General features: G+C 34.6%; 1 protein-coding gene across 1 annotated transcript in view; it reads right to left on the reverse strand.

Moving 5' to 3' along the window:
* Positions 1 to 27,694, reverse strand: part of STXBP4 (syntaxin binding protein 4) — a 140,360-nt gene that overhangs the window by 31,599 nt on the left and 81,067 nt on the right. The window contains exons 14-16 of the mRNA XM_069481164.1: positions 25,678 to 25,794; positions 25,142 to 25,191; positions 22,944 to 23,077 (exon numbers count right to left, since the gene is read on the reverse strand). Coding sequence (XP_069337265.1) covers positions 22,944 to 23,077; positions 25,142 to 25,191; positions 25,678 to 25,794 — 301 coding nt within the window. The remainder of the gene's footprint in view (positions 1 to 22,943; positions 23,078 to 25,141; positions 25,192 to 25,677; positions 25,795 to 27,694) is intronic.

Here is a 27,694-nt window from a genome sequence, read left to right on the forward strand (position 1 = left end):
AATATGCATATGCTTAGAAAATTTAAAATATCCAAAGGCCCATTTTCCTTGTTTGAGGTATTTAAATATAACCACAAAAGAAAAGAAATAAACTAATATTGTAAGATTCCATTTATTCAATGATAATTTGTTAATACATTTTGATAAATAACATAAACTGAGTTAAAATTTGTCCTTGCATTGGATAAAGTAGAAGATTAACCATCAAAGTATCATATACTCATGTATACATTTTTATTTTATATATTTATATATTTTATTTTAAATAAAAAAGAACTGTATATTCATTTGCCAATATTTATTGGGCCAAAATCTTTTCTTTGTTGGTTAGACTTCTGATTAGGGTTCTGTATTATTATTCTTATTCTAGGATTCTTGTATTATTCAGAAACCACACTAAAAATACATCTGCTATCATTTCTAGTTTTGGTTTCTTTAAAGTGGATTGAGAATTAAGAACAGTTATGAAATAATCCAAAAGCAGAATCCTTTGACTTTTATAATTTTCCCCCAGTCTTTCACAGATGACTCCCTCATATCTAAGCAATAGCATTATTTACTCACCATTATCAGATCTCTCTAATGCATTTTGACTTAGTTTTATAAAAATAACTTTTTCTTTCCACATTCATATTTCATCAACTTAGAAATTACGTAACTAATTTACAATAACAAGCATAACTGGCATTAATATTTTTGAAAGCAAATATAATATACATTTTAACTGATAGCAGCTTAAGTTCATGATATCATTAGGAGAGGCCTCTTGGCAGCAGACATCACCCATGGGCATCTCTACCAAGAGAATGGATGAGTTGCTAATCTGGCAACTGGGTTAAAAATAGAGATTAGTTTAGACAGCTTCCACTTTTGGAGAAAATTGTTCTAACAAAAATGCAGTATTAATGACTATGGAGCCTTTTCTAATTTACTGAGAAAATTAAGAACAAAAATTACTATCAGGACAATTACTTAACTATCGAAAAGCATAGGCTTTAAAAGCATTCATTGTTTTCTTGGTTCCCAAAATACTACATTTGCTGAATTTTCCTTCCATTCTTCTGACCACTCCTTTCTAGTCTAGTTTCTTCTTTCTCTATAGACATCTAAATGCTCCTAGTGTTGTCTTAGGTCCTCTTCTTTTCCCTACTTATACTTGCATCCCAGGTGAACTCACCACTTTGATAGCTTTAAAAACCATGTATTTGCTGAGGACTCTTAAATTTACTTCTCTGGCCCAGCCCTTTCTTCTGACTTCAGACTGGTATAAGCAACTCCCCACTAACATCTTCACTTAAATGTTTCACAGACAATTTATACTTGATTTTTTGAAAACAAAGTTGTAATTTATTTCTCAAAAGCCGATCCTCTCTGCAATCTTCCCATCTCAGTAAGTGGACCTATTCTGCCCTCCTGTCATTTCTCTGAGTAGGCAGCTCTTTCCTGCTGTCTGGAATGCTCTCTCCTTAACTCATTAAGTGGTTGGCTCCTACTCAACTTAAATCTTACTATGCAGACAGACTATCCTAGTCCTCTCTCCTTTTCAGAGCAACATGTTCACTGTAGCCATGTATGTTCTCAGTTTGAAATTATGTTATTTATTGGTTTTCCTGTTTATTGTTTTTCTGAACTAAACCATAAGCCCTGTGAGGATAAGGATCATGTCTGTTTCATCCATCCCTGTATATTATGAGCCTAGCAAAATACCTGACATATAGTAGTAGGCCCTCAAACATGTTTGTTGAATAAATAAATAGTACTTTATTCTAAGTAAGAATGTTCTTGAGGACATTTACCACAATTTGTAATTACATAATTAAACTTATAAAAAATGCCCAATTACTCCCTACAAAGTGTATGTTCCAGGAAGACCATGTCTAATTTATTCTCTACTCAATACTGAGTGTCTGACACATAGGTACTCAATCAGTAACTGCAGAAGAAAGAAAGGGAGCGAAGGAAGGAGTAGAAGTGATGATATGATTGAGGTAGAGGAGAGACCCTAAAGGAGAATGCTTTACAGTAATACTCTGAGACCACAGCAACAATTCAAACACAAGCTAAAAACAGTCAATCAAGCATTTTGTTTTGCCCACATAATATAAACATTTGTACCTTTAGAAACAATAGAGCATTCAGTATTTCACTTGTAAGACAGATGTTCAAAGTTATTTTAGATACAGCTGAAACTTATTTTATTTTTTTAGTATTAGTGCAGGCAATTTGGATAGACCTATGTTTCTTTAAGATAGATGATTCTGAAATGAGTGCTGTGCTATTTAGTCAAAGTCAGAGTGTTGAGAAGCCTTGACCAAGTGATGTGCGTTTAGTGAAATGACTTGGAATTGATCCAATTTCTTAACAGTAACATTATAGCATAATGATTGCCTAAGACCTTTGGTCATCATGAAAATCTGAATGGGCTACAGAGAAAATTTCACAACTAGTCTTTTCTATACTAAGGGCTGAGCCAAGAGGAAAACCTGAAATCTGTCTTATTATTTGACATTTAAGAGAATTGGACAGCTGTTTGCTTTCTAGAACATGAATGCCCATTTTTAAAAAATGAGATTATACAGTAGATTGTAACAGTATGAAAGATTCTTTGAAAAGACAATAGATCAAAAATATTTGTTTAGTAGAATGTCAAATTAAAGAGTCACAGTTTCTGCTACTAAGAATTTCAAGATTACATCACACATAGAAATAAATTTATGTACACAAAAAGCATATTTTTTAAAAAAAAATTATGAGTAAATCTTCAAATATTTACCTCCCAAGAAATATCCTTCTAGAAATATTCTTAATTATATTCAACTTATTAACTCATCTGTAGTGTAATAGCACTATATACTTGTTTTTCATTAATAAAAGGTTTGATTAAAATCTTTACACAGACAGTGCCTCTACGTAGCTGACTCATATTTTATTATTAGTGGTAGGTATGCAGAGAGCGAATACATTGGTTTTCTGCAGGAAACACTATAGAGATTTGAAATCTAGGTCACATAACAGCACTGCTACAACAGAAGAGCACAGAGGCCCAAATTTTTTTGTCTTCCACTAAGAAAATAATGTTTAAACAAAACTTAAAAATTGCCTGCTTTGTAATTACTTTTGGTTAACTTACATGAAAATTAGCTATCATCATAATTATCCTTTTTGATCTCTTCACAGTCTTAACATGCTACTGTTACGTACAAGGAAGTTTATATTCAGTGTGTATTAAGGGTTAACCACTAGACAGAAAGCCAGATAATAAAATTTGTGCTTCTGTGAAATCTTTAATCTGGAGATCTCAAAACTGTTTTGAATACCAATTAAGTTTCTGGAGCATCATTAGGCAGTAGAGTTAAGACAGGAAACTTGGTATGTCACCTGGTGAGTCAGCAGCTGAACAGAAAGAGAGCTGCCTGGATATTCCAATAGATTTGCTTCTTGTCTTCATGGTTTTCTGAATATGATATTATGAAAGACACATAGCTGTGGATGTGATTTAGGCACTAATGGTCTTTGGAAATAACACAAACACTAACAATATATTTTGACAATAAAATATTTACTCTGTATTCCCAAATGTAAACATGTTCCATAGCAATGTTTTGAATGCATTTATCAGGTCTTTGGAATGTGGCAATATCTCCTTTGAACATTAAGAAAAATTTTATATATGTGTATGTTTCATTAAGCTTTTTAGTCCTTGAGACATAAGTAGCTCAGATATTTCAGTTGAAATATAAACAATCAAACAAGGTGTATTCTTGGGAGTTTGTGTTTACACCTATAATGGGTTACTAAGACCTAAAATCAAATTAAAACTTTTGTCAACAATTTGGAAAAGAATTGAAGGAAAAGTCTTACTCTGTTTCTGTCATTTCCCACCATGGTTAAACCTAGCACATAAATCATGTCTGAGTAGTCACATTTATTCAGCTTTGAATCCTGAATTGTAAATTTAAAAAAAATTTCTAGATGCTAGAGGATAACTTTACATCATAACAAATGTTCCTTTTATTCAGGTCTGCTTTTCTTTGCAATTGCCTTAAACTCTAAGGTGCAGAGTCACTACTGGCAGAACTCTGCTGAGGAATTATTATTTTATTTATTTTTTTATAGAGACAGGGTCTTGCTCTTGCTCAGGCTGTCTCGAACTCCTGTCCTCGAGTGATCGTCCTGCCTTGGTCTCCCAGAGTGCTAGGATTACAGGCGTCAGCCACCATGCCCAGCCCAAGGAATTATTATTTTAAACTGTGATTAGGCTAGAGATTAAAATATGCCAATAGACAGCATATGTCACAATAATTGTGTCATTGCATTTCATTAAAGAGAAAACAAACAATGGTTTCTACTCTGAAGAATAAAAAAGATGGTGTAGTTGAAAACTCAGAAAAAAACATTAACAAAATGAACAAAATCTGCACCTCTATTTGGAAAGCAGTACATAATTAGTCACTGTTTTTTTGTTTTGTGGGTTTTTTTTTTTTTTTTTTTGAGACAGGGTCTTGCTCTGTCACCCCAGCTAGAGTGCAGTGGCATCATCATAGTTCACTGCAACCTTGAATTCCTGGGCTCAATTGGTCCTTCTGCCTCAGCCTCCTAAGTGACTGGGACTACAAGATTTGCATCATCACACCTGGCTAATTTTTCTATTTTTTGTAGAAAAGAGGCCTTGCTTTTGCTCAGGCTGTTCTCAAACTCCTGACCTCAAGCTATCCTTCTGTTAGCCTCCTAAAGTGCTAGGATTATAGGCATGAGCCACCATGCTCAGCAATTAGTTGCTTTTTAAAAGAAAACCTCAAGATGAATTGAGGCAAGATGTTACACAAATGCAATCTTCCTCTTAGTCAACACTGAACAAATGAAAACATGAGAAGAACTATAAAGCTGATTGAATTAGAACACACAAGCTTTTTGTTCTTCAAATCTATAGAAAGCCATACTCTATATTGATATATTTTTCTTATCTTTGGATTATAAAAAAGAGCTAGATGGTTTAAAACTACATTCAATATATTGCATTTATATTTTTAAAAAGAGTCAATGTGTTTCCTAAGGAAGTCTTTGGAGGTTGATTTACTGCAAGATACTTAGAAAAACCTGCAGTGGTCTGTTTCCTTAAGTTAATGTCAATTTGCCATCTACTGAAGCAATAAAACAGAAACATTTTACTGTTTATAACCTCTCCAACCCAAAGCATATTAATACACTTCACAAAACCTTATCAGTACTTTATTAAGGAAGAAAGATCTACCTTTGGATAACACCTGACATTATAGCATTAGGATAGGGCAAAGATATTTTCAACAAAGCATGAAGTTAACAAAGAACTTGCTCTCAAAGAAAGGATTTTATAGGTACTTCAATTATTTTTTTTCTGAGTCCCAAATCAGAAGAGTAATTGCAAGGGTGCCAACAAACTTGAAATCAAGGTTGGCTCTGGGAAATATGGGAACTATGATTGTCATACTCAAAGGGCCCATTATGTTCAATGAAGAGAAGAACCTAGGGCTTATTTTTGTTTTTAATCACGAAGCTAAGAGAGAAGTGTTCTATCTTTTATGGCCATGTTTTGTCTTGATGCTATTTGACAAATTATTTTAACCAAAAGGCTAACAAGACCATTTTTCTTAATATCCCCTTTATGGAAAGATGCTTAAAATAAATGTTAAGCCTCTTATGAAATAAAAGAAGAAATTGTTTTTCCTTGGAATCTCTATTAGTTCACAGTTAGCCAGGACTTAGAAACATTTCTGTCATCATAGTTTGCAAATAGTGCACAGAGTTGTGATGTGGTACCTTAAGGGACATATTACTATTAATGGCCCATCCAGCCATTTGATTATCATTGTATGGTTAGTGGTTTTTTAGGATAATAACTTTGATACAGGAAATCAAATGCTTTAATTAGTTTATTATCCTGTTTTCTTTTAGCACAAATCCAGGCCATATTTGACTTTAATGTGAGGGCACAGTATAATGCAACTTTAAGGCCATTATAGGGAAGCATAATGCTCAACTGGGTTCCTCAGTTTCTCACATAAGTTCAGTTCCCACAAGTAAAGCTGGCTCCCAGCTAGATTATATTTGTAAACAGTATTTGCAAATCAAGAAAAATGACAAAAGTATAGAACATCAAGAGAATGACAGATAAAATAACAAAAGAGATGAGAAGACTTCCAAATGAGTTCCAGTTAAGGGGAAACAATAGAACAAATAAGACTGGAAAGGTAGAAAGAGGATGGAGTCAACTCTGTTTTGGATACTAGATATCAGAACAAACTTAAAAAAAATTAGTTGTTCCTCCATTTTGCAGGTAAGGAAAGTGAGGTAAAGAGTCATGAGAGGCAGAGGTAGGATTTGAACACAGGTAATCTTGTTCTTGAGCCCATGCTTTTAGCCACTATACACTTCTCCCATTATATGAACCAAACCAAACCAAACCAACCAACCACCACCAAAAACAAACAAACAAAAAAACCTACAAAAGTGTTAGCCAGTTTTAAAAAGCAGAAAAAAAAAAAAAGGACTAAAAGTAATTAGTCCAAAATGTAAACAACGATTGCCTCTCAGTGGTGGTGGATTATGAGCAATTTTTCCTGCTTATTCATTCTTTTCATATCTTTTCAAAATAAAAGCAAAATTTAACACTTTTTTTTTAAATTTTAGCAGAAAATAAAATAAAAATATTGCTGGCCTAACATTTTACCTCTTATCTTAGCACTTGTCAATTTAGAAAAACTATGCATACATTTAAATACACTTGTTGACAGCTATCAGGGCACATTTCACTAGAAAGTCACAGAAATCTGGGCATAGGCAGGAATTTGTTCAAATAAAGTCACTTCTAAAATATGTTACAGGATCAGTATAGATTCAGTTGAATTTCCTATACCTTTTTCTCTTAATTTATTTTATGTATTTAAGGTATACAACATGATGTTCTGATATGCATATACATGATGAAATGATTACTGTAAATAAACAAATTAACATATCAAACACCTTCCATAGTTGTTACTTTTTGTGTGTGTGCGTGTGTGTGTGTATGTGTGTGTGTGGTAAGAGCAGCAAATTTTCAATATACAATACCCTATGCCTTTTTCTTTAATCCTATCTCTTTTAAACTACAGAGTTATATAACTGATATTTATAAAATGACTAAGAGGTCAGAGGTATTGAAATACTTTAGGAATCATAGAAGAAAGATTAAACTGACATTTCAAACAGTGTTGGAGTAAGATGTATTTCTGCCCTCACCAATCTACTGGACCTTCTCTCTTTTTTTTAATTTTTTAAAAAATTTTTATCATTTCGAGACAGGGGCTAGCTCTGTCACCTGGGCTAGCATGCAGCGGTATCATCATAGCTCACTGCAACCTCAAACTCCAGGGCTCAACTGATTCTCCGGCCTCAGCCTCCCAAGTAGGTGAGACTACAGGTGTATGCAACCATGCCTGGCTAATTTTTCTATTTTTTATAAGACAGGGTCTCGCTCTTGCTCAGGCTGGTCTTGAACTCCTGCCCTCAAGCGATCCTCTCGCCTTGGCCTCCCAAAGCGCTAGGGTTCCAGGGGTGAGCCACTGCACATCGCCTAACCTTCTCTTTTAAAGGTCACAAATGCTTACACTCTCAGTCAATCCTTTTCTCACTTGTTGATCCCCTGATATCAGCATTTAGCACCGCTGACCACTCCCTCCTTGAAATTCCCTTCTCCCTGGGATTCCTCCTGCCCTTAATAATCTGTTTTTGATATACTCCTATCATCCTGACTACTCCTGGCCTGTCTTCCTCCTCTGAGCTGTCTCAAAGGACATCTCCTTCTGTTACATCCTTTCTCTTCAACTTTAGGGCTTCAACCATCAAAACTGCCTGAATAACCCCCCAAATAACATCTCCAAATCCTGACCTCTCTCCCAATTTCTCTCTAGATGTCAATCAGCATCTCAATATGTTTAATATGGAACTTATATTCCTTATCTCCTAGATCTGTCTTTCCTGCTCAGTTCTTTGATTCTACCAATCTCCAGTAATCCAGGTTCAAAAATCCAGTGTCATTTTTACTCCTTTTTCTTGGCAATTGTTTATTCCTATACAATCTACCTCTGCAATGTTATTCATTTAGTTATTCAATCAATACCTGACTGCTGTAAGAGACTCTGAAGCTATAGTGGTGAATAAGACAAGTGAGGATCTTACCTTTCTGGAGCTTACATTCTAGTGAAGACAATTTCAGGTGGCAAATAAGTCTAATTAGAAAAAAGATAACTGTAGAAGATCAAGAACGAATGGTACTGATGATGGAGCTGATCAGGAAAAGCCTCTCTCTGTACTGTTTTAAGACTAAGTTTGTGGTAAGTTATTACAGTAGCAATAGGAAACTAATATATTCTCTTGCCTTTCAACTCCATAGCTACTTCATAACTCTTCTGGGGCTTACCATGTTCAGCTTGTATCATATTCATATATAAGTGTTAATTCTTTTTGTAAATGGCTAGCTCCTTTAGGACAGAGTGTATATCTGATTCATCTTTGTGCCTGCCAAAAATGCTAATCATAGTGCCTTGTATGTAGCAAGAAATCAATAAATACCAATGAATGACATTTTTGAAAATTTGTATATAGGGCATATTAAGCAGACGATCAGAATACTCAAATAACCTGAGTAGTCCATTCCTCAAATATTCTGAAAAAGCAAGCTTATTTTTAAAATGAATATCTTAAAAATATTTGTAAAATTAAAAATAATAACATTCTTAGGCAATACACAGTCATTGAGCATTTGTCAATTCAATTTTTTAAAATGAAGGTTTCAAATCAATAGGCATATAATTTCCTAATTTATAAGTAATGACATTATTACTTGAAATACTTTTATTTCCATTAGTTTAGGTTAAAATAATATCATGATTCTGAAATGGATAGTAAAATCAATACGGCATATATTTTTTGCCAATTTTCTACTTTTAGGTTATGTAAATAAAGCCAAAATTTGGGGGCATTTTGTCATCAGTACTATCCAAATGGCAATTAGAAATGAATTAAAGAAAGTATTTCTATAGACTTCACAAACAGCTAATAATGAGGTACAATGTACCAGGCATTCATTCAAACAGAAATGAATAATGCTAAAATTTTGTTTCCGCTAGGGGTCTAGAAAGAAGGAAGCTAAAAATAAATTTAAAAAAAAGATTAAGGCATTTCATTTTCAATTATTGTCAAGTTATGAAAGGTCTGTATTTTTATGTGATGTAAAGATAGAGACTAGAGACATAACAAATGAGTCCATTATATCAGTACCACTTGGAATCAGACAATTAAGCTTTTGGCATTTACTAACTCTGAATGTGTCTCATACAAAACTAGACACAACTCTGTAGACAGAGAAGAAATGAAGAGAATTATGAAATAATCATAATTCGTATTAGTTTTTTAAAGTTTCTTTTATTTACAAAAAGCAATTCACTCATCTCAGTATTTTCACAGTTCCTTCATTGGTTTCCTCGTATACAAATCAATATCATGCTTGCCTTTAATTCCCAAAAGTCTAAGAAGGAAATACACCACAGTAGGGAGGGGTAACTTTCTCTCTTATTTATGGGTGAGATAACTTAATGAAGAATTCATTCATCAATCATTGAGCGTCAACTATGTGTCAAGCACCATGATAGGTACTGGGGAAGTTAAGCTGAATGAGACACACGGTGAGGAGGCAGAGCTGTTTCTCTTGGGGAGATTCATGACAGCATTTCTAACATAACAGCAGCTGTCTACTCTGGAGGCTGGTGTCTTAATTAAATTAGTAAAAGAGGACCCTTCTAATTCCCCCAAACTTCCTTTGATTAGATAGAAAAGAATCAGAGGGATAGGGAGGATGTTTATAGCTCATGAGGAGTCTGAAGATTGACTAAAAAGCTCTAAGAATGTAATTTGTATCTCTTATTCCAGTATGAGGAAATTTATTCTAGGAAAAATTCTAGCCTTGCTATTTAAAAAGGTCATTTTCCCACTGGGAAGATAGAAACAAATGGCAGTACAGTTGACCCTTGAACAATATGGGTTTGAATTGCATGGATCTACTTCTATATGGAGTTTTTTCAATAAAAGTTACACCATGGCTGGGCACGGTGGCCGACGCCTATAATCCTAGCACTCTGGGAGGCTGAGGTGGGAGGATTGCTCATGGCAAGGAATTTGAGACCAGCCTGAGCAAGAATGAGGCCCCGTCTCTACAAAAAATAGAAAAATTAACTAGGCTTGGAGGGCATGTGCCTGTAGTCCCAGCTACTTGGGAGGCTGAGGCAGGAGGATCTCCTGAGCCCAGGAGTTTGGGGTTACAGTGAGCTATGATGACTCCACTGCACTCTAGCCGGGGTGGGGCTTGGCGGGTGGCGACAGAAGGAGACATCTCAAAAGAAAAAAAGAGTGACTAATTAGGTACTGCTTTCCAAACAGAAGTGTAGAAGTGAGTTTTTAACTACACCTCTTTTTTTATTCTTTGAAGTAGAAACCATTGTTTGTTGCACTCTAGCTGTGTCTCCCTCTTTTTTTTTTTGACACTGTCTCAAAAAAAAAAAAAAAAAGTTATACAGAGTGTGCCCACCTTCCCTGCCTCCCCTTCCACCTCCTCCACCTCTTCAGCCTCTGGCATTGGAGACAGCAAGACCAAGCCCTTCTTCCTCCTTCTCCCCAGTCTACTCAATGCGAAGACAAGGGGGATGACAATCTTTTATATCTTTTATGATGATCCATTTTCACCTAATGAATAGTAAATATATTTTCTCTTTGTTATGATTTTCTTAATAACATTTTCTTTTCTCTAGCTTACTTTATTGTAAGAATACAGTATTATATAATACACATAATATGTAAACCATGTGTTAATCGAATGTTTATGTTTATAATGATGATGATACTATCAATGATAGGAATTCCTACCAGATGAGAGCCACTTTATTTGTAATCAGCTAGCTACTTCAAATATATTATCTTTAATCCTCACAACAATCCTATGAGTTGGTGGTATCTCCATCTTCATAGATGAAGAAAATGAGACTCAGGGAGCTTATAGAGCCCCAAAAGCACAAAACCATTATGTGGTAGGGCTGGAATTTGAACCCTGTAGTACATGGTCTTTTCACTGTACTATTCTGCCTCTCTACAAATAAAAATGAATCTACTTTTTTCATAAAGATATGATTTAGGGTACAAACAAATAATATTTATATAAAAACAAAAGGCAATTTTACATATGTTACTTCATTTTATCCTGCAATGCTTATAGACAAATATGTCATTTTTCCATTTTATAAATGGAGCAAAAGTGAAGTTGAGTAATTTAGCCAAAGTTGTATAAGACCTTGTCCAAGAAGCCAGTTTTCTCACTCTCAATGTTCTCCCTATTCTACTTTGACTTTAACTTTCATCAGCATTTGGGGGTATTATAAAAGGAGCAAGAAATACCAATAGCATTGTGCAGCCCCAAGAACTAATCACTTTTAATCTAAACAATAACGTTGGTTGGATAAATTCATAAGGTCACAAATTTTCAAAAAACATTACTAATGATTGAGTTCTTGATTCCACATCCTCAGCTTTAAAATCTTTACCTAGGAACATTTATCATTCCTTCATTATGTATTGTTATATCACTGAGAGATTTCACGATGCTCAAAATTCTTTTAAAATATGCTTTAAATTTCAGAGGTAACAAATGCTCACTCTAAAAAAAAATTAAGCAATATAGAAGTTTTTAATAAAAAACCAGATAACCTCCCAAACTTGCCTCCTGAGGAGACCAATTTTATCAATGAGTAGATATCTTATATCTAAAGCTCCTTGAGCCAATGCAATCTACTGCTTTATCCTGAATACTTGTAAGTTACGAAAATTAGGTAAGATGAAGTATATTTTGTTTAATGATTCTAATTAAAAATGAACTCTAAAACACAATATTTACAGAGTGCTTTATATTTTCTAAAGAACTTTCATACTAAGTCACTTAATCCTTGTGACAACCTTATGAAGACTGTACTCCCACAGTATCCCTTTAGAGACAGCAAGCTATACTCAGAGAGGCCATCATATTTTACCAAATGTAAGGGGACAAATCTAAGACACTATGCTATTTTACATACTTCAAAAGAGAAAAAATTGCCAATTCACTTATGACATAATATCTTAACTATACCCCATGAGACTCACAGGATTTATCAGGAACTCTGGACTAAGAAGATCAGAGTGAGAATTCTGGCATTATCCTTTCTAAGCTTATAACTTAAGTAAATCATTAAGTTCTCTGAGTCTTGATTTTTTAATATATTTTAAGTTAGAAATAATAATGTCTATCTCACAGGGTTGCTGTGAGGACATATTAATGTAAAATGAACTTTTAAACTGCAAAGCTGATAAAATTTAAAAACCTTCTATATATATATATATATATATATATATAAAACATTTATTTATTTATTTTTTTATTTCAGCTCATTATGGGGGTACAAAAGTTCAGGTTATATATATTGCCCATGCCCCCCCATCCCCCCAAGTCTGAGCTTCAAGCGTGTCCATTCCCTAGACAGTGCACAACGCACTCATCATGTAGGTATGCACCCATCCCCTCCCCCACCCCCATCCCCCCCAGTCAGAACTTCAAGCGTGTCCATTCCCCAGGCAGTGCACATCGCACTCATCAAGTAGGTATACACTCATCCCTTCCCCCCAGCCCCCACCTCTGTCCGATACCCAATTGGTGTTATTCCCAAATGTGCACTTAGGTGATGATCAGGGAAACCAGTTTGCTGGTGAGTACATGTGGTGCTTATTTTTCTATTCTTGGGATACTTCACTTAATAGAATGGGTTCCAACTCTCTCCAGGAGAACCAAAGAGATGCCATATCACCATTATTTCTAATAGCTGAGTAATATTCCATGGTATACATATACCACATTTTGCTAATCCATTCATGAATTGATGGGCATTTGGGTTGTTTCCACATCTTTGCAATTGTGAATTGTGCTGCTATAAACATTCGGGTGCAGGTATCTTTTTTATAGAATGACTTTTGTTCTTCTGGGTAGATGCCCAATAACGGGATTGCTGGATCGAATGGTAGGTCTACTTGAATCTGTTTAAGGTATCTCCATATTGTTTTCCACAGGGGTTGCACTAGTTTACAAATCCACCAGCAGTGTATGAGTGTTCCTGTCTCCACATCCACGCCAACATGTATTGTTTTGGGACTTTTTGAAAAAGGCCATTCTCACTGGAGTTAAGTGATATCTCATTGTGGTTTTGATTTGCATTATTTTTAAAGATATTATCTATAATAGTAATATTAATATTCTGTTATTGAAGGCAGGGATTGAACTTATGAATCTAAATTGAACTATTTTATCAAATTAAATAATTATGAAAGCTGTTACTGTACACATTTTAATACTGCTGCCTTTTCTGAGATGAGTTGTTAATACTTTGTCCTCATGTGAACTCTGGAAAATACCTATTCCACTAACCCAAAAGAATGCATTCAGTTTGGATGAGGACATTTTCAGGACTTGAAGGAAAATACTTCTTTCTGGCATCATTTACTGCCATGAAATTGTCCAGTTATAGGACTGAAACATGAACTATACTTTAGGCATTCTATCATTACAGTCAGTTCTAATTGCAAAAGGAATTAGAATTTCATCTTTTGGAAGAGTGTGATATTCACTATACTTTCTGCAAGCTTAGAGGCAGTCCTTGCATTTTTTCTGCCTTTGTGTTTGAAATCATTTTATGTGATAGTCTGTTTACCATGTTAGTACTAAGGTATATAGATTTTACTTGATTAAATCTTAGATATTGCACATCCTGCAACACTCTTGACAATTACTATATTCTTGCCTTGTAAAAGAAATTAAATCTTGCTTGTCTAGCCATGCCTTCATTCCTTAAGGCTACTGGTAGTACATGTGATTAAAGTATATATTTGAAATACTTTCTTGGAAATGATATTCTATGAAAACTCATAATATATGGTAGCTTTGGGATTGATTCACACTAGATATTTGTTTGCGTATATTAAACACTAGAAACGTGGTGATTTCCTGATTTTTACAATTGAAAAACTATATGGGTTTGCTTCCTGTGTACCAGTAGAGGTTAGCAGATAGTTGCTATAGGTCTGGAAGTATTCAATACTTCAATTTCTTAGGAATTTGTGTAACGAAAGAGCGAATCTCCAGTAGTTGATTAATGCACAGAAGGAACAATAGAGAAACATGGGGTAGTCTAAGATCCAAGATGAAAACAGATAATTGCTCTGTGCAACTGGATTTTTGTTTACTCACTGACCCAATATGCACATGAATATCAAAGTTTAAACATTAATACTAAATTTCAGGTGTTCCGAAAAGTTACACACATGGACACAATACTAATCTTTTTTTAAAAAAATAAATATTTGTTCTTTGTTTCTCCAAACCTAGCCTAAGTTACCACCATTTCCCACCTCACTCACTGCAATAGCCAGCTGGTCATCCTGCTTTCTTCACTCTCACTACTCTTACAGTCCAGTTTCAAGTAACCGCCTGAATGATCTTTCAATACGTAGACCATATTATGTTACTCCTGCTTAAAACCACCAACGGCTTTCTATGATACTTAAATGAAAATGCAAACTCCTTGGTAAGGTGTTCAAAGCCTTATGTGGTCTGGCTTCTTCCTACATCTCTATCCTTATCTCATGCTACTCTCCTGCTTGCTTATACATGTCAGATATACAGGGTTTTTTTTTTTTTTTTCTGTCCTTCAAATACATGAAGTCTGCTCCTAGCTCATGGTTTTTGTAGTAGGTCTGAAAAGCTCTTTCCACAGATTTTCTCCTGCCTTAGTCCAGGCTCCAATGTCACCTTTCCCAAGAGGACTTCTTTGTCCATCAATCTAATGTAGCATCCCCACTTACGCACCTCTCTTAATACCTCATTTGGTTTTATTATCTCCGTAACACTCATAAACTGCCTGGAATTATGTTATTTACTTACTTGCTAACTTGTTTGTCTTTCTCTGTCCACTATAATTTACCTAAGAGCTTCATAGCAAGGACCTTATTTATGTTGTTATCCCAGGGTCTGGCCCATTGTGGATACTCAATAAATAGTTCTTGAGGGAGCAAAGTAATGAATATAAATGATTACCTTTACAATATAAGTGATGTTTTTCTCTTCCCTTTTTTTCTTCTGGAAATAAAACTGTACCAGGAAAGAAATTACTTTTCTTGAATCTAACAATACTTTTCCCATTTAAAACAAAGTTAAGTCACCCAAGATTAAATCTGATATATTTTCTTAATGGAAACTTACAGCAGTGACCTACTTTCAATTTGCAACAATACAAGAGAATATGTGAGTTTACCATTTCCTTGAATGGTAAGATACCACGATTATTTATTGTGGTTATTATCTGGCTTTAAATAATCAAGTATTTAGAGAACAGGTCTGCCTTACAAAAAACAGGTGAAATTGTCTCTCATATGACACAGAATCACATAATAAGCTATTCTCCAATGCTTGAAATATCATCCCAATTCTAGGAGAAGAAAGAAATACAAATAGTCTGATTACTTTGTGTGGAGGCAAATATTGTAATGCCTATTCTAAATAGTATAGATGACTTTCATTAAAGAAACATGGTTTCTCCTTTGATAAATTCATGCTAGTTAATAAAAATATGCTCTGGGAGAAATACAGAAAGCGATGATGAGTGGTTGAGGCCTGCAATAAATGAATGGGAAGATGCTATATCAAGGCTGAATTTTAGATCTAAAAGAAGGAAAGGATTGGAAAGATAAATCATGAAGGCCTTTAAAATGTTCTGCTTTTCTTCTTTTTCTCATAAAACCTTTTCTCATCTGCTTAAATAACTTCTAATTAGCTTCAGAATGTAAATACAAAAGGCAGCTATTGCTGACATTCGACTTTTAAAAGTTAAAAACATTGCTGATTTGAGATAGGAACACCTAAAATTGATGCAGGAGACTTGCACAGACAAATATATGAAGTTAGATGGTCATTGGTTGGTAGGGGAAATGTTGTCCTTATTTTTGATTGGTTGAATAAACATGACATAATTATTCAACTAATTTGTAACGGCTGAACAACCATATTACAGGTTGAGTATCCCTTATCTGAAATGCTTGGGACCAGAACTATTTTGGATTTTGGATTTTCTTGGATTCTGGAATATTTGCATATACATAATGAGTTATCTTAGGAATGGGACCCAAGACTAAATACAAAATTCAGTTATGTTTCATATACACCTTACACACATAGCCTAAAGGTAATTTTATACAACATTTTTAATAACTTTGTGCATGAAACAAATTTGATGTACACTGAACCAACAGAAAGCAAAGGTATCATTATCTCAGCCACCCATGTGGACAATCTGAGGTTGTTTGGCATCACCATTATGCTTGCTCAGAAAAGCTATCTCAAAGCTGAAGCTGGCTGGGAAGGTCTTTTTTCCCTTGGGGATGCTGAATAAACTGTGTGTGCTGTGTACCTGTGTTTTGACTGTGACCCATCCCATGAGGTCAGATATGGAATTTTCCACTTGTGGTGGTGTGTCAGTACTCAAAAAGTTTTGGATTTTGGAGCATTTCAAATTTTGGATTTTGGATTAGGGATGCTCAATCTGTATAAGAAATGCAGTAATAAAAATACTTACATGTACATACTTAAGCATAGCCCTCATCATTTTCTTTGCAAACATACTAATAGGTGGGATTATTGAGTTAAAATATAAGATCACTAAAATTATTTTACCTTTCAGAAAAAACCTGCCAAATGGACATTTTTAAAGCTCTTGATATATACTACAAAACTGATTCCCAAGGATGTTGTGCCAAGTTATATTCCCACCTGTAGTGGATGAGAATGTTTACTTTCAACTTTAATTAGTGGCAGATGGCTCCTAAATTGGAGAGTTTTTTTAAATGTCTAATATATGAGTAGTTTAAGAAAAGAAAGTATATTCTCTACAGGAGGATTCCTGCCCCTTGCTTCCTTTGCTTAGGTATCATTTAGGCCCTGTGGGTGTAGAAAGCTTAGCTCCAGCTCAATTCTTTGAATCTCTGAAGCTTAAGATCCTACTTATGACAGTTTTATACTCTTTTTGGTGCAAGGAGACATTCGCATCTTGTTTTTTATCTTTTAGAAAACATAATTTTAAATGTCATTTCCAAATGTAGGAGAATAGGAAGGTTTTAGCATGAGATCACTCTACCATCTTGATCCTGAAGTCCATTCCTAATCTTGACAGCTATATTTTTCTGGCTTTAATACTGTGGACCTTTTCATTATCATATATTTGTATGTATATGTATATATTTCTTTATAAGAGCTTGAATGAGATGTGTGTTTATATATGTTATATGTGTTACACATTGTTATCTATAAAAGCTTGAAAGCAGAGCTCTCTCTACTCAGAATTGGTTTCTGACCTTTGAAAGAATGTGTGGGGCCCTCAGTTGCCCTAACATTTGGCTAAGTAGTTGCTGGAGTTACTCTCTTGAACCTTAGGCTGGGGCTAGCTAACGTGCACTTGCATTGTGACTGTAAGAATGACACAGCAGACTGAGGGGAGTGAGAAGCATGCTAGGCCCAGAGGTCTGTGCAGAGCGATGTGGCATTTGGTGCAGAAGCTGCTGTGCCAGCTCATTTTACACTTTTAAGTGTCCTGTATGCCCCAGTGCCTGCCAGATCTAAAGTGTGTCTATGCTCCCTGAAGGATCAAGCCCCAGTTGGCCTTCTGCTTGACACAGAATCTGTGTGAACCCTGAGGATTTCAACAAATGCCATTGACTTACCAAGATAAAAAAGAGTGAAAAGAGTCTATCTACCTCCCAGCTTGTCTTTGACTTTATTCATTACCCCTTCAAATTAGAACATAGTAAGGGTACCCTCCTACCAGAGTTCCCACCAGCCAGTTATTCCCATAATTGCTATTGTTGTTTAGCAGGGGGAGAAACACACTGTTTTCTATGTGGTCCTCCCTGCCCTACACTGAAAAGTTTTTAGGATTCTCCTGTAACTGCTAGTGCTTTCGAAGATTTTTGCCCTATTTTTATGGTTTTCATGGGAAATATGGAAGGTTGTTGGATGCCTGTGCTTGTGCTGCCAACTTATCAGGAAGTCAATAAGTTCTCTTTTTATTAAAGACCTCCTAAGAGACATATGGCCAGATTTTTAATATGCACTTTTTTAATATGTACTTTTTTTCAGATAGAACTGCCTCTTTTTGCTTTTTTACAGGATTATTTTATCAATCTATGTCAGTCAAATAAAGATTACAGTTCTGAACAAGCAGTTATTTCACATAGAGATTACACAAAGGCATTACAATATTATCGACCATGCAAATATGATGATCGATAGAAGGATCTCTGGGGGTTCCGATACTGATTAAAAATGCCTATTCTGTTTAAAGAATATTTCACTGGAAGTAATAAACAGAACAGACCAAATTTTCCTCCCAGTTAGCAATAAACAACTGAAAGATAAGATGCTGATTCAGACATTTATTTAGCCACAGTTTCCTGTGATGATTACATTCTAACTCAAAATTAATAATAACACTGAATGTTATATATTATGGAAAGCTCTCATCTATCATATTTTCTAATGTACCCAAGTTGAAAGACGTTTTAGACAATAGTAATTTAATACCTACTATACAGAGAAAGTAAATTTAAATTAATTACTGTAAATAACAATAATGTGGCACAAGCAAAAGCCACAAAGGTGGCAGCAGCAGTAACATCCAGGTATGGAACATCATATACTACCAGGGGCTCTGTTAGGAGCTTTACATGTATTTCATTTAATCCTCCAATCCTGCCACTTTGATATTATCATCTCTACTTTTTTTTTTATGTTACATCTAACAAAAGGTAATTTATTATTATTTTTTTTTATTTCAGCATATTATGGGGGTACAAAAGTTTAGGTTATGTATATTGCCCTTGCCCTCCCCCACCCCCTGAGTCAGAGCTTCAAGCGTGTCTATCCCCCAGATGGTGTGCATCGTATTCATTACGTATGTATACACTCATCCCATCCCCCCATCACATCTCCCGACACCCGATTAATGTTATTCCTAAATGTGCTCTTAGGTGTATCATCTCTACTTTTTATATAAGAAAACAGACCCAGAGGTTAAGTCTGTCCAATGAAGTTGGATGAACAATTGGGGTGCTCTCTGGAGCACCTCTAGGGAACATCAGAGAGTCTGTGGAGCAGTGATCACATGGATTCAAACTGCTGCTTGACTCTAGGCTGCCGCTAAGACTCACATACTTCTCCACTGCTGGAGGTATTCTGATGAGGGCAGGATGGCCATGTCTGCAATGCTGTAGAGAGCATTTGTGTTCCCCGTGATTCCACATGAGGAGTTCCTAGGTTGGAGTTCCTAAATGCTCTGAAAATGGATGCACAGTGTGTATAATCTCACATTTCTGGGAAGAGGGTTTTCATCAGATTTCAACAAAGTCCACCACGCAGAGAAGGTTCAGAATTGTCTTCTAGATATTCCTTAGTGCCTGGTTTTAAGCTACAAGATCCAAAAAATCTTATCTTTGAGATTTCTGAGGAAATCCCACAGTATAACATGTGTACTTACATTTCAAAGAAAGTGGAGGCATTTACCCAAGAGAAAATTTAAAATTGTAACTTGAAATAACTAGATAGCCAAGGCAAAGGAAATAAGGTGGGGACTGTGGCTGAATTATCTGTCTCATGGTGGTAATTTTCTGTTTCCCATTACATATGTAGAAAAAGCTACTGCTTCAAGAGACAGAAAAATGAGCTGAGTTTATCTGAATTATCAAACTTAAAAAGATATGTCATATAAAGTTATAAAAAGTACCAGCAAAATATGCCAACATTAGCAATTATATTTCTAAATAAAGGGAAAACACAGAAACTAGTTTTAAACAGCAAATCATGTATAATTCTACAATCGGTAAAAAGTACAGCTGGAATTTTTCACTTTTCTTCCAAAGAAATTCTGCTGAATTTCAAATATTTTCTTTGAATAATCATGTTTGACAGACATAAAGGTTAATGTTAGCAAGATAATTAAAATTAATGATGGCAATGTCCACTGGGCTATGTCTATGCAGGTGTTTCCCTGCATAGGGAAAACCCACACCCACTGTTCCCACACCAACGTAAAAATATCTGACATATAAAATTCTGAGCTTACATATAATATATTGGGAGTGATTATTTTCATCTTTTCTAAAACCCACAGAATTTCTTCATGTAACAAGTTCTTATGGGTTTTTGATAAATAATTTGATTTTCACAAATGTACTAGGTTATACAAAATTTTAAATACTTATTGCATAAATTGAGTAGATACTCTTAGAGGCATTGTTTTCAATCCTCCATAACATAGCTGTAAAGTCAAAAGTTACCCAAAAGGATCTTTGAATGTTACCCTATACCAAGCCAAGCCATTTACTACCCAGAACTGTACTCAAAACTTACTATTTGATACTTAATTAACATGGAATTTTACATTCATCCAGCTATCTATCTATCTATCCATCTGTCTATCTTTATACATATGGTCCTTAAAAGTGGCAAACTGGAGGGATAGTGGAATGTTAGAGGCCGGCACAAAAACAACCAGCAGATAGGGTGACATTAAGGGAAGAGACAGAAAAACAAACAAAACCTGCCATACTACTCTACTAATATGCCATATATTAATGGATACTTGTAATGATGATATTGAGCATCCCCACTAAATTAACTTACATTTAACATATACTAATGTGGCAAATTGTATTCTCCAAAGATGGCCACAATAATGACTTCTGACTATGTATTCTTCTATAAAGTGACCTTGCCACTTTCCTATCCATGGATGTAGCTTAAGTCCCCTCCCCTTGAATCTGCATTGATGAATAGAAAGAATATGGCAGAAGTGAGGCTGTGTGACTTCTGAGGCTGGGTCATAAAAGGTGATATAGCTCCTCTCTTGCTCACTGGAACACATGCTGGAGCCTTGAGCCACCATGTGAGAAGTTTACCTTCATGCTGCCATGCTAGAGAGGCCACATATAGGTAGGGGTTCCAGTTGATATCCCAAGCTGAGCTCGCATCTTAGATGTCCAGCCCCAGTATCAGATGACTGTAACCCCAGCAGATGTCTGACTACAACCACATGACAGTCCCCTAACAAGAACTGCCTAGCTGAGACTAGTTAACCAACGGGACCATAAGAGATGATACTAAATTGTTGTTTTAAACCATTGAGTTTTGGACTGATTTGTTATGCAACAATGACAAATAGAACAGCTAATTAAAAAGTTAGTGTTATGTATATAGATTAGCCACAATTCAAAACATACTCCTGAGTATGTCCTTTGTGCTAGGACACGTGATAGGGCTGGATGGCTTGTAAAAATTTTATTATTTAATCTTTACAACAACTTTTTTGAGTAGGTATTATTTTCACTTAATAGAAAAGGGAATTTAAAATTACTTTTTAAAAGTTCTCTTCAATAAATATTTTTCTTTCACGGCAGCTACTTCTTGAATTATGCAAGGTTTTAATGATTACTTTTAAGGATAATATTTCTGGTTTATTTGAAAAACTATATAGTTATCTTAAGAACATTACATTATCTTTGTTTAATTACAGTCTATTAATTAATTTTTGTCTGGCATCTCCCTGTTATGCAGTTCTTCCCATCCCTGGACCATTATTAGGTGATTCTTGGTTGTTTGTTCATATTATATTAATATGACGTAGATCCTTGTTTATATCATACATTATATAAACAAGGATCAACCTCAGAGGTTCTCAGTAAGTGTGGTATCACACCCAAGGGGCATTTTTGGAAATTTGAGAGACACTATCTACTGTCATAGTGTTTGGGAGTATTTTTGGTATTTAGTGTGAGAGTGCCAGGAATGCTAAACATCCTATCATTATGGGATGCTTTGGACAGTCCTGTGCAACAAAGCATTGTCCTATGTCCTACTAGACATTTGTATTACAATAGTAAGAAAACTTTGTTTTTAATTACTTGAGTCTGGAACATAAAAGTATGTTAGAAATAGTTACAAAAAAGGAGCTGAAATTCATGAGAGGCAAAAGTGCCTGGAAGATAGGAAGAGGGAAAGATGGAAATGTTTGATCATTTAAGTTTTCCCCAAGGATCTGTCTGTTGGGATGTTGGATGTTACTGAGAGCATCACTCTGCTTCCCTTTCTAGCCCAGTGCTGACTCTATAGGTATCTGGTGACAGATCATGAAGTTTCTTTGGAGAGGTATTCTCTTGGCCCAAGCCTAGGAATAAATGCCTGAGTCAGCAGCTCTGAAGAGTAGGGAACTGGTTCAGTTATTATATAGCCCTTTAATTAATTACCCCGCTGAATGCCCCAGGTTCTGTTCCTAGTCTTCCCTGTCTCTGATCCTGGGTTTTTTTTCCCATGGTTCTACTGAACTCACTGTTTCAGCAGTCTTGTCTTTCATATTAATTGTGTTTTGGGGTCTTTTGGTCAGTTGAGTGGTTCCTTACTCCATCTGTGGTATATTATTAAAAAATTCCTCAATGTCAATTCCTCCCTTCTAGGTTTCCAGTGCTCTGTGGATTTATTTTTATATTTATTCTTCCATTTCAAAGAAACTTTGGATGGAAATAGAGGTAAAGACATGTATTAATCAGCTATTTTCAGTTGGAAGCCATTTTAAGCACTTTAAATAAAGCAAATATTCTCCCCCTATGATTGGTGCATTAAGATTTCTACTGACCAGCTATCAATTTTGCTGTAGGCAAACCAATACATTTAATGAAATTAAATTGTCAGACTTAAAATTTTCTTCTTTTGTTTTGTTAAATGAATTATGCAAGAAAAGTGAAAAAAAATACAGAAAACTTACAATCCATATCAAGTATGGCACGAACAGATTTAACAAGTTCCTTAGATTCAAGTGCCAGGGTTGCTGGGATGTTACGTCCATTCCTTCCCAGTGATGTCAAGGAAGTTTTAGAAGCTAACATAGCTCTTCTTTCACTGTGAGGGCAATAACATAAAGTTGAACTTATACAACAAACATTTATCTTTGCTAAATCTGATTCATATTCCTTATAAATCTGTACAAATATATTTCCATTTCTGGGAACTTTATAATTCTTATAGCCATACATGAATTTATTCATACAAAATAATATTTCTGTTTTTAATTCTTTATTACATAACAAACAAGCATATTTTAAAAATTAGATTGACTTCATATATAGGGATCAAGTAACAGAATGATAGCCCACCTCCTAAATCATTCGTTGGGCTCATTTTGTGAGTGCTTGTGTTTTGCTAACATGATGTAACCTTAATTTAGTTTTGTAGAAATTCAAATTAAGCATATAAATACAAATTTATTAAACAGACATTTACTATTCCTTCTAGTAATATTAAATATAATTCAATATATATATTTGTTCCTGAAATTAATTATCTCTTAAAGTCTTCCATTTGTTGCCCCTAAATCTGAAATAGCCTAGGACGTTTATATCACTTTTTAAAAATGCAAATGTCACCTGAAATGAATGCATTCTGATATAATTAAAAGGCAAAGTTTTCCTCAAAAAACCATTATACTAAAACTTTACTTGAAAAGAGACAATTTTGGGCCGGGCGCGGTGGCTCACGCCTGTAATCCTAGCACTCTGGGAGGCCGAGGTGGGTGGATCGTTTGAGCTCAGGAGTTTGAGACCAGCCTGAGCAAGAGCGAGACCCCATCTCTACCAAAAATAGAAAGAAATTATATGGACAGCTAAAAATATATATAGAAAAATTAGCCGGGCATGGTGGTGCATGCCTGTAGTCCCAGCTACTCGGGAGGCTGAGACAGGAGGATCGCTTGAGCTCAGGAGTTTGAGGTTGCTGTGAGCTAGGCTGACGCCACGGCACTCACTCTAGCCTGGGCAACAGAGAGAGACTCTGTCTCAAAAAAAAAAAAAAAAAGAAAAGAGACAATTTTGAACTGACAAAACCATCATTACTTATAATCCATCCTCTTAAGCATGATGCATTAAGTCACAAGGAGCGACTAAAGCATCAATTTTCAAACTCAAATACACAGTCTTTACTCTGTGTTGAATGACCAAGATCAACATCTATAGAGAAGATATATGGTATATGAAGTAGATTGGACCAGATTTTACCAGTATTTAACTTTCTAAGACGTGGTGAAATGTTGCTTAATGTAGCAATTTAAAGTTGCCTTTTTTTCCCATGAAGCACTTTAAGGCAAGTGTAGGCTCTGGCTTTTACATAATCACCATTATAAGAAATAAAACATTACATTAAAATGAGCATAAAAAGTGAACAACTATAGTTCTCCTAAATTAACAAAAAATGCTGCACATCTAAAATATCTTCATTTATTTCATTTATTAAACTGTTGTTTTCACAGTGAAGGGTAGTTTTTTTCCTATGTTTCTGTAAACATATACTGCTAGAAGTAGAAGACATCTAGAACTAGTGGCAGCTATTATAAGGTGAGGAAAAATTACTTTGAAAATGCATAAACAAGAATCTTCTTTTTGTATATGTCTTTCATCACGTATCAAAATGACCATAAACTTGTGGTTTGAAATAAATAAATCTGATAAGTATGTTTGTAACTTCTAATAAGAAACTTAAAGTCTGAAATATATTGTGAATAATAAGAAAATCAAAGTGTACTATTATCCAAGTATATATCTTTTATTTATATCTGCTAAATGATAAGAATGAAAGAAACTGATTGTATGAATATGTTTTGCAAAATTCTGTTTGTCCTAACAATTAATCTGCTGGGTTGAGACTGACCTTTAGCAGTGAATTTGTAACTGGTAACATTTATCCATACACCCACTGCGTAAAGAACTTCAAGTTAATCTTATCCTTACAAAATTCTTGACAAAGACAGGATAGGTGACTCCTACCTCAATTTTAGAGTACAAGTACAATGATTGGCTAAGTATCTCCACAAATTTCTTTTATAGAGATGGGACCAAAAACAATGTGTTCTTGTACTTATTTCCACAATAAGTCAGCGGCCATACTCTGCAGAAAGCACTTAAATATTCTTACCTTAAATTTGATAAGGGAGCAGAATTATCAGAAAATATTTCTTGAATAGCCTAGCAACAAACAAGATGGTGAAGGAGATATATAAGTTTGATAGTTTTTAAAAAAATGTCTTTATTTGCTTAATTATTAATCTCCCCTGCCCATTGATTAAACAGATGTTTCTGTTATGTGGGGGCAGGGGAATCAGTTATATTAACATGCAATTCTACTCAGAAATATTATAGCTATAAAAACACTTCTTTATCTTTATCAAATAATGTTTATACAGTATCAGGATTTTTAGGAAAATAGTCATTAAAATATAGTATATATTTGGGATCATGTTACCTTGTCTCAATTATTTCTCTTAACAATCTATATAATGTTAGCTGGTCTCTTCATCATCTAAGCAATTTAAAATTTGACTATAAGTTAGCATTGCTATTTTGAGACCAGAGGATGTTTCACTAGCCACCAAACACCATGATGTTTATGTATATGTCAGTTGCCTATATTTCTTAAAAGTGGAAATAATGTAATATAACAGAAAAACTTACCTCTACAAAATGAAGAAGCTTTTCAGTGGATTCCTCAAAAGTTTTCCGAGCCATTTCTGATTTTCGCAATTGGCAGTCAAGTACTGTTATTCTCTTTCTTAAATCCTGAACATTTTCCTAGACAGATATCAAAAAGAGCATCTTATACATTTCTTTGATTTTATATTACTGGTCCCTATTCAATTTTTATAAACTAATATCAATATTACCACATCATGTATTTTCTCTCTTACTGGACATATCTTTTGATTTTGGGAAGCATGTAATTAATTGCATATTTAAAAGTTAATTAGCATGAGGCAAGGATGCTGCAAGTTTTATGAGATAAGCTGCATATGACTGTATTGATTCTTAGAGTAAATACATTTAAATTAGTTCATAATTTTTGGGGGCAATATATCTTACTAGATGCTGACAGAAACCCCTATTACATAGCATAACTAAAAATATTGAAGTTACACACACACACACACACACACACACACACGTATATAATGCAATATAATCCAATTAAAATGAAGCTGGCAGGGAAGTAAAGGAATTTCACGGAGATAAGCAACAGCAATGCTGGGTGAACCCACTGTAGGAAGAGAGGGCTGAAGCATAATTTGCTCTGATCCCTGGTGGCCTATAGTTTGGGGTTTGATCAGGCACAAATGGCAAAACAAAAGAACTTTAAAGGGTGAACTAGGAAGAAATAAACTTCACAAAGGTAAACTGTTTTGATTTTGGCCCTAGTGAGTGAGTAAAAAAAAGTGTCTACTGACTAATTCCTAACCACAAGACTCCACTCTTGCAAGTTTAGGGCCAGAATTTTTATTACCTGTGTGGCCTGAAAATCCATAAGCTGAAAGTTTAGTTTAAAATGGTTCCAAGCTAGTAGAAGTAAATAGACAACTACTTTGGAGAGACATTTTTAAACTCAGATTTCAAATAATTCCCATATATAATGTCAAAAGAACATGACCTCGCAATAAAAAAAAAAACAACAACAACAAAAAAAAACAAAAACCAACGCATGAGGAAATAAGCTCCGTAAGTAAAAGTGAGGTGAAGGAAACAAATTATAGGATCAGACCTATAAAGACAACAGACATTGGAGTAATAAGACAGAGAGTATAAACTAATTATGTTTATCATGTTTTAAAAATTAAGGAATTAAAAGTATAATAAAGGAAAAAAAACTATCAAAACAGAGCCTGATAATATAAAAAAATGAATCTCAAAAATAAAATGTAAGGTAACTAAATCAGAAACTTGATTTATAGATTTAACATCAAATTAGATACAGTTGAAAAGAGAATGGGTGAACCAGAAGACAGAGGTAAAGAAATTTCTCATAATGAATAAGAAAGATAAAAATTGAAATGTGAATGAGGGAAAAGGGGAAAAAAAGGAAACCAAAAGGGAGATTTTAACATACTTCCCTGAGTAAATGATGGCTCAAGCAGACAAAAAAATTAATATGAATAGAGAAGAATTGAGCCCCCAAATTAATGGCCCTGATCTAGTGGACTATACAAAACAATAGCATCTAACAGGTGCAGAATTCTTTTCAAGCTCACTTTAAACATCTGTGAACACCAACTACATAGTAAGCCATGAAGTAAGCATCAACACATTTTGAAGAGTTGTTAGTTCTATAAACTAGATTCTCTGCCCACAATTCAGTTAACCTTTCTGTGCCTCAGTGTTCATAAATAAAGACAATTGTAAGGTAAATTTCATAATTTACAATATATAAATTCTTCTGAAATTAATCTGTATATTTAATAAATTTTCAGCAAAAATTTCAATAATTTTTTTTCTTTTGGTAGAATTGATGAGATGAGTCTAAAATAGATAATAAAGGATCAAAGGTTATGTAGCCAACACATTTTCAAAAGAAAGAACAGGCAGGATGATCAGATATCAAGAATGACTGTAAAAAATATGGTAAGCAACACAGTGTGGTTTTTGCAAAGGAATATACATAGACCAATGAAAAAGAATAGAGAACTTCAAACAAATCTACACA

Source organism: Eulemur rufifrons, chromosome 9 (genome assembly GCF_041146395.1).
Source record: "Eulemur rufifrons isolate Redbay chromosome 9, OSU_ERuf_1, whole genome shotgun sequence".
Classification (NCBI taxonomy): Eukaryota; Metazoa; Chordata; class Mammalia; order Primates; family Lemuridae; genus Eulemur; species Eulemur rufifrons.